The 7152-nt window shown below is 48.2% G+C and overlaps 1 protein-coding gene across 1 annotated transcript; it reads left to right on the plus strand.

Annotated features, from left to right (window-relative positions):
* The first annotated feature begins 514 nt into the window (after nucleotides 1-514).
* On the plus strand, nucleotides 515-898 carry LOC137829079 (uncharacterized). The gene has a single exon (XM_068635872.1). The coding sequence runs from the start codon at nucleotides 515-517 to the stop codon at nucleotides 896-898; it is 384 nt and encodes a 127-aa protein (XP_068491973.1).
* The last annotated feature ends 6254 nt before the right edge of the window (nucleotides 899-7152 follow it).

The following is a 7152-nucleotide window of genomic DNA, read 5'->3' on the forward strand; positions in this document are numbered from 1 at the left end:
CTCCTTGACTTGGGCGCTGCTTCTGACTCTCTTTTGGCTAAGTTACTTATGCATGGTACTGCCCAGTGCATAGCTAACTCGGGAGCGCGATCTCTACTAGACTTGGCGAGTTAGGGTGCTCTCGTACACCTTCCCTGTGGTCTCGCCGGCCGCCTTCATAATCTGCACCACCTTCATCTTCGGCGATGTGCTTGCTCTGGCGATCTCCAATCACTTGGTCGCCTGAGTTTAGATCTGGCGACTTCATCTTCAACTGGGCGATCGCCTGGTATGCTGGAGATCGTAGCACGCCAACTTAATAACTGGCGACTACACGAGCCCCCCGACTTCCTTCCCTTCTGCGAATCTGGCGCCTTCTCAACACGCCTACACTGTAGCTTGGTGCCACGTCATCACTTCCGACTACCAGGGCGGTACAGGGTTGAAGCGAAGGCTAGAGAAAGCTAAAGGAGTGTGGGCAGAAGAAGTACCAAGGATTGTGTGGGCTTACCACACCACGCCTCAATCTTCCACCATGGAGACGCCGTTCAGCTTAGTATATGGGTCAGATGCCATGATCCCAGTAGAGATTCACGAGAGCTCACCTCGCTTTCTCAACTTTGTGGCAGAGGAGTCCAACGAGGAAAGAAGGGTGAATCTAGACCTGTTGGACGAGGCTAGAGAGGAGGCAAGGATAAAGGCTGAAGCTGTGAAGAGAAGAGTGGAACATCAGTACAACTCTAAGGTGAAGCCACGGCAATTCCAAGTGGCTGACCTGGTCATGCGGAAGGCTCATCCTTATGAGTTGGAGAACAAGTTGTCTTCCAAGTGGACCGGACCCTTAAGAGTAACCGAAGCCAAGGGGAATGGTTCGTACAAGCTTGAGACTCTGGAAAGAGGTCCCATCCCACGCAGCTAAATCGCAGCCAATTTAAAGTTTTATTTCAGCTAAAAACATTATGTAGTACACAGTTTAAAAGGGGACACTCTTTTTCCCTTTCGGGGGTTTTTAATGAGGTCACCCAAGTAAAAAAGAAGTTCAAGAAAACTTTGTCTCAGTTTTTCCTTCTCTCACAACGTAAAAAGCAAAGATTAAGAAACAAAAACAAAGGCTCAAGGCGTCACCAAGCGTAGGCGTCGCCAAGCATAAACATCGCTAGATAAGGGAGCGGGCGCCGAGCGCGCAAACCAGCTTGAACGAGTCGACACCCCAAAGCAAGTGGCAGGAGCACATTCTCAGGCGTGGGCGTCGAGTTGAAAGGTACGCATAGTATAAGTTAAAATCCGGGAGTCTAGTCCCTGAGCAGGGGTTAAGGGATTCCTTCGGGACACCCCCTCCTCAGGTGAGAACGACTAGCCCCGGTGTCTGATGTTTAGACACCTCGCAAGGAAGTGGCGGGGGGCGTTTCCTTCGAGCGTGGGCATCAGATAGTAAGAAGTTTCGGAGCAGTGGAGAACCAGGTCACTTGGTGCAGATACACACGATTAAGGAGAAGCGCCATCCTTCGGGAAACCTTCTCCTTAGGCGTAATCACCAAAATCCTTGGTCATCTTGGTGTTTAGACACACCAGGGACGATACGACGATGTTTCCGACACGCCTCTCCCTAGGCGTGGGCACCAAGAACACTGATTGCCTTGGTGTTTTCAGACACCTTGAGGATGAAATGGCACTACCCCCGGGCAAGCCTCTCCTCAAGCGTGGGCACCAAGCGCGCAGAGATAAGGGCTAAGTTGCCTTGGTGTTTAGACACCCCGTGGACGATACGACGCTGCTGTAATAGGCCTCTCCACGGGCGTGGCCACCAAAGCGTGACTTTGTCCCAAGTGTTTAGACACGCTGAGAACGATACGACCTCGCATTCAGCGGGTCTCTCCTCGAGCGTGGACACCCAGTACAGATAAGATAAGCCCTCCTCGCCCTCGAGCGATGTCGAGGACACAGAAGAAGAGACGAAGTCCTCCCTCGCCTTTGAGCGACGTCGAGGCCATAAAAGAGATGAGGCCAGTGGCGCCTTTGGCAGTAAGTGCCTTAGGGCTCAAGAAAAGTGAGTAAAAGAGTAAGTTGAAGATTTTTAAAAGTTAAGAAGGCGAGAGAAATTTGAAGAGTGAGAAGAAGCGTAGAGAATGCAAGTTATCAAAAACAGTACGAGCAGAAAGGGAAACACAAGAGCATAAGGCCAGAGCAATCAGTCATATACAAAGAGTGCAGAAAAAAAAAGTTCACGACAGATGAAACCAAAGATTAGTTATATTAAGAAATATAGGGAGCAAAGGTGTTCATAGCAATTACAAAGAGAGCAATTATTTACAAAGTGTTACAAAGGAAAAGCTAATCTCCAGGAGCCTTCAAAGGCACGATTTTTCCTTCGAACACTTCACTGAAGGGACTACACTCCGAGACGTTGATCCCAGGGTTTGCACAAGCTGCTTGGACCAGGGCCTCAACAAATCCATCAGCGAACCCCGTTGCAGCCTCTTCGATTAACTTTTCCTCCGTGGCTTTGAAGTTTTCAGCTTGAGAAGCCATCTCTTGCTCTTTGGCCGCTAAAGCAACAACCAACTCTTGAACCTTGGCCTGTAGAGTGGTGTTTTTGGCAACTAGCAAGCTGCAATCGTTGGTTTTGGCCTCCAGGGCTGCCTCAGCTTTTCCCAGCTTCTGCTCCCGGTTAATGTAGTGGTCCTCAAGCTTTTTCTGCTGCGCCTCAGAAGCCTTCACTGCGTCTTTGAGCTCCCCGATTTTAACTCGGAGGGGCACGACCTGGTTAAGAAGCTCAGCATGAGCTTGCCCCGCCTCATGCAGTCACTTGCTGGCCTCCTTCTTAGACTTTTGAGCCACCTTCAAGGAGACCTTGTAGGCCTCCACTTGATGCTCCCAACGACGGGCCAAGCTCTCTTTCTCCTCTTTCAGAGAGGCGTTCTCCTTCTCCAAAGCTTGGAAAGTAGAGGCTTCGACCGCTCTGGTTTTAGCTTGGGCCTGCCAGGTGTTAGCATAGGCAATGAAGGCGTCCATGTAGTAATTCATTCCTTCCTTCTTGGGCCCTTCAGTTTGGCTGCTGGGAGACATTTTCTCTAAGTAGCCCCTCAGAGTTTCTTGGATTGGTAGGGGTAGTTCTAGGGCAAGTGGTGGGGCTGATATGGGCCGCTGGTTGTGAGGGTGAGGTGGCGCTTGGAGATGCTCCCTTAGCGAGCCGGCGTTGTGGTTGGAAGAGGATGTGGAGATAACGGCTTGGGGGGCCGCTCGGGTGGTCCTTCTTCTCTTGAAGACTTGTCCTTCAGTGGACTCGTCTTCGTCCTCAGAAGGAACCACCACCACCCTTTTACCTTTATCAAGGGGGGCTGGTGCATCAGTGGATTCGGCCAATGCAAGAGGCACGGCTGCTATGGGAGGCGGTGAGTTTGGGGGATGAGTTGGAGAAGGTAGAGCTTGGGGAGTTGAGGTTGGAGGTGGACTTTGGGGGCGAGGGGTGGGGGAGGTGGGAATGTTTGTAGAGGTTGGAGGTATGGAGACCCCACCTCCTTTTGACGAAGCCCCGCCTTTGGACTTCAAAGCCTGAGCGAGCTTCCATCTCCTTTCTTTCTCCATTTTTGAATCTACATTGAGAACACAAGTACTGTTAGAATAAGGCACAAGCTAAGTGACACACAAGGAAAACAAATAACTCATATACAAGCTAAAACAAGCAGAAGCAGAAGATGGTTAGAAGGGGTGATTCCCATACTTATGTAACGAGCAAGAGCTTCAGCGTCGTATTCGCGGTTTATTAGGATGGAGGTGTCGAAGGCCCCCGCGCTAGCCAAGATTTGGCAAGCCTCTCGATCAGTCGAGGGCAACTCATCCAAGGACTTAGGCTTGGTGAACTTGACCTTTTCCACCCAGTACAAGGGAAAGCCGTCGAGAGCGGTGAGGTCGTAGTCAGAGCAGCATACTCTGAAGAATTTGCCCCTCCACCCCTTGTAGGATTGTTGGAACAAGGTTAGGACGATCCTCCCAACAATGCTGCTGAAGCTCACCCAAAGGCTCTTTCCCTGCTTCTTCACCTCGAAGAAGTGAAGGAAGATGTCGACGGAGGGGGTTTGTCCAAAGTATCCGCACAAGATGCCGAACGCCTTTACGAAAGCCCAGCTGTTGGGGTGAAGCTGGGCGGGGGCAACATTGATCTTCGTTAAGAGTTCCCGTTCGAATCCAGTGAAAGGCAGGCGCATCCCAATGCGTTTGAAGACCGTCTGGTAGAAGAAGAAGAAGGGGACCCGTTGTTGGACCTCTCATCCCCACACACATGCTCGCCTGGGATACAGTGGAGTACAAAAATGTCCTCATCGTGCCTCCTAGCAAAGGCACGATGTTGGTAGACGCTTGGCCCGTCAATATAGTCTCTCCAATCCTTCATGGAGGTTAGGGTGGAGCACTCTTTGAGCAGCTCGTCGAGGGCCCAGGGGTAAAGGGCTCTATAGTTGACCTTTGGGGGTGGAGGATTGGCCGTTGTTTTGGTACGCGCCATTGAAAGAGCTGAAGAATGAAGAAGGAAAAAAGGTTCAGCAAATGGGGCTTAAGGCGGAAAGGGGGAAAGAAACCCTAAGAAAACCCCTACCCACGCGAGAAGTTCAGAAAGGGAAAAATAGAGAAATGAGGGAGAAGAACGCGAATGCAAAGAAAATAAACAGGCCCAGGCAGTTATATCCGTACAAAAGTTAAAGGGAGAGCCATTGAAGAAGAAAAATCATACCTTTTGAGTGTTTGGTTGGATGAAGATTGGAAGCGCGAATGAGAGAATGAAGATTGCAGAGAAAGTTCGGGAAGATGAACAGTAGAGAGAATGTGAAAAGTGAATGAAACAGTGGTTTGGAGCGCACGTTTTCGAAAGGTATAACGTTAACTTGAGGAGCGCGAGAGGCGTTAAGTTGTGGCCGTGCAATCAGGCCACGTGTCAAGAGATTAGAGCATAACTTAAAGTGTCACGTCCTCAGCGCAGAGAATGTCACGTCAGCTGCTCAGAGAATGTCACGTCATCAAGAGTGCCACATGGATGGTAGGGCGAGGCCCTAGTCTTTTTGCTGAAACAAGTGTCAGCTCAAGACTTGGGGCTTGTGTACCGTCCCGTCCCCGGGCGTTGACCAAAGTCAAAGCCAAAGTCAAAGTCAAACACGTGGTGGGACCTGCCAAGGGGCCCAGGGGTGAAAGTCAATAGGTTGACCACTTTGGGCGTCGCCAGAAGTGGGCATCGCCAGAGGTAGGCGTCGCCAGGTGTGGGCATCGCCATGTTGAGGTGTCGCTGATGTCACCCCCCGGTACCCGCGGGTAGGAAAGACCGTGGAGGAGGCGACACAGTCAGAGGCCACGGTACGGGTGAGGAGGCCTCGGTTCCCGGGTCCTCTAGAACAACAATGAAGAGAAGAGAAAAGTGGCTTCAAGGCCATAGTTCCAGTATCAGCAGGGGGTAGCCTGCCTCGTGAAGTACCCATGCCACCTCTGGAGAATCCCTGGGACAGATACGACCTAGGAGAGGGCCACGCCCAGGGGCGAACCATGTGCATGGTACGAGAGGAAGGCAGATACACATTCAGGGCGAGTGACTAGAAGTTGGGGCGCATGAGTTGGCACCCAGATAGTCACCCCTCGCGCCAGATGCACTCTAAAGAAGGAAGACTTACATGTTGGAGTTTCCCTAAGTTGGGTTACAGCGTGGTAAGCCTTTCCACGTGGAATGGCGGTTAAGTCAAAAGGACACGTGGCAGTAAGCACTGAAACATCAAGGTATATAAGCTTCTCCGAAAAGTTTACTAAGGTACGTTTTGATCAGTTGCACGCTTTACACAGTTTACACACTCACTCAGAGAGAGAGAGAGAGAGATCAGAGTTAGTTACGATTCTCCGATACGGAGGTTTTGATGTTTCTTGCTTCGCTAACTTGATCGTCGGAGTGCAAACGGCCGCGAGGGGGCCCTTTGCTTGTTTCATTTCAGGTTCTCACGGCGGCGTAAGGCGGAGATCTGAGTTGAAGACGAAGGAGTCCTTGAGTGCAAGTTAGAGCCACGCACGAAGACTTTCTCAGTCAACCGGCAGGAACATACACAAATTAAGAAATGAAAATACAAATAGTTCTTAGCTTTTGATTTTTTTTTCTTTTTGAAACAACCATTGTACTATTGGGTTTATTAGTGTTCAAGTTCAACATGGGGGGGGGGAGGGGAATGAATTGAGCTTATAATTCTTTTTGCAAAGAATACTGTTTTCAGAAATCTAGACATAAAAGAACAGATTGATTCTGAGTAAAACAGATTTATTTTTCTGATTTCACAAACACTTCAGAAATTAAACACATTGGGTTTACAATCATTAGATTTATTTTATAACTTTACAGATCTGAAGACAAGCATATTCACCAACAGCAGTAGCAGAGATATTTGAAAAAGATCCTAATTCAAGAAAGCCAATTTCAAATCTTTGAAACTAGTTTTAAAGGAATATGGATCCTTAACAAAATTGTTTAGAGGGCCTTAATACTTATTTTACTCAGTTAGAATTTATAGATTCAGTGATTCTTAAACATACAAGAATTTTACCAGAATCTTGAAGAACAATATGTGAATCAGCCCAGCTATGAAAAATAAACAAATTCAATTTCAATTCAATGGATTTATTTTATCACAAGTTATCAGTTTTCTAGATTTATTTGTAGTGATCAAGAAGGGAGAAAAGGCACACACACAGTTTTATACTGGTTCACCCAACAAGAGCTACATCCAGTCCCACCTTACACCAAGGTGGATTTCACTAAGCCAAATCAATCTTTACAAAGCTTCTTGGTTCTTGAATCCTCCAAGAACAAAGAACATAATGCTGAAAAAACCTATTTCAGCCGCACCCACACTTCAAGAAACCCTATCAAGAAGTGCAATAACAAACACCCTTACAAAAGAAAGTTATAGGAATGAAAACACCTGAATTGCAGATGCAAGAGTCAAGAACAGAACACCCCTAGCAACACCATTGTGACAAAACTTGATTTCCTGAACCAAGAGTCACCAACACAAGAATACTTGAGGTTTTTGAGAGAAACTTTCAAAAACCAAAAAGAATTTCAAGCTCTCACTGGAAGCACTTCAAACTGTATTAAAAAATGTGATCTCTAAGTCATTTTGATATGAAATACACTTCTTCTTTTATAGCTTT

Source organism: Phaseolus vulgaris, chromosome 7 (genome assembly GCF_000499845.2).
Source record: "Phaseolus vulgaris cultivar G19833 chromosome 7, P. vulgaris v2.0, whole genome shotgun sequence".
Classification (NCBI taxonomy): domain Eukaryota; kingdom Viridiplantae; phylum Streptophyta; class Magnoliopsida; order Fabales; family Fabaceae; genus Phaseolus; species Phaseolus vulgaris.

What these genes read in the sequence shown, in the direction of transcription:
- LOC137829079 (XM_068635872.1), top strand. Translation starts at nt 515, where the DNA reads ATGGAGACGCCGTTCAGCTTAGTATATGGGTCAGATGCCATGATCCCA.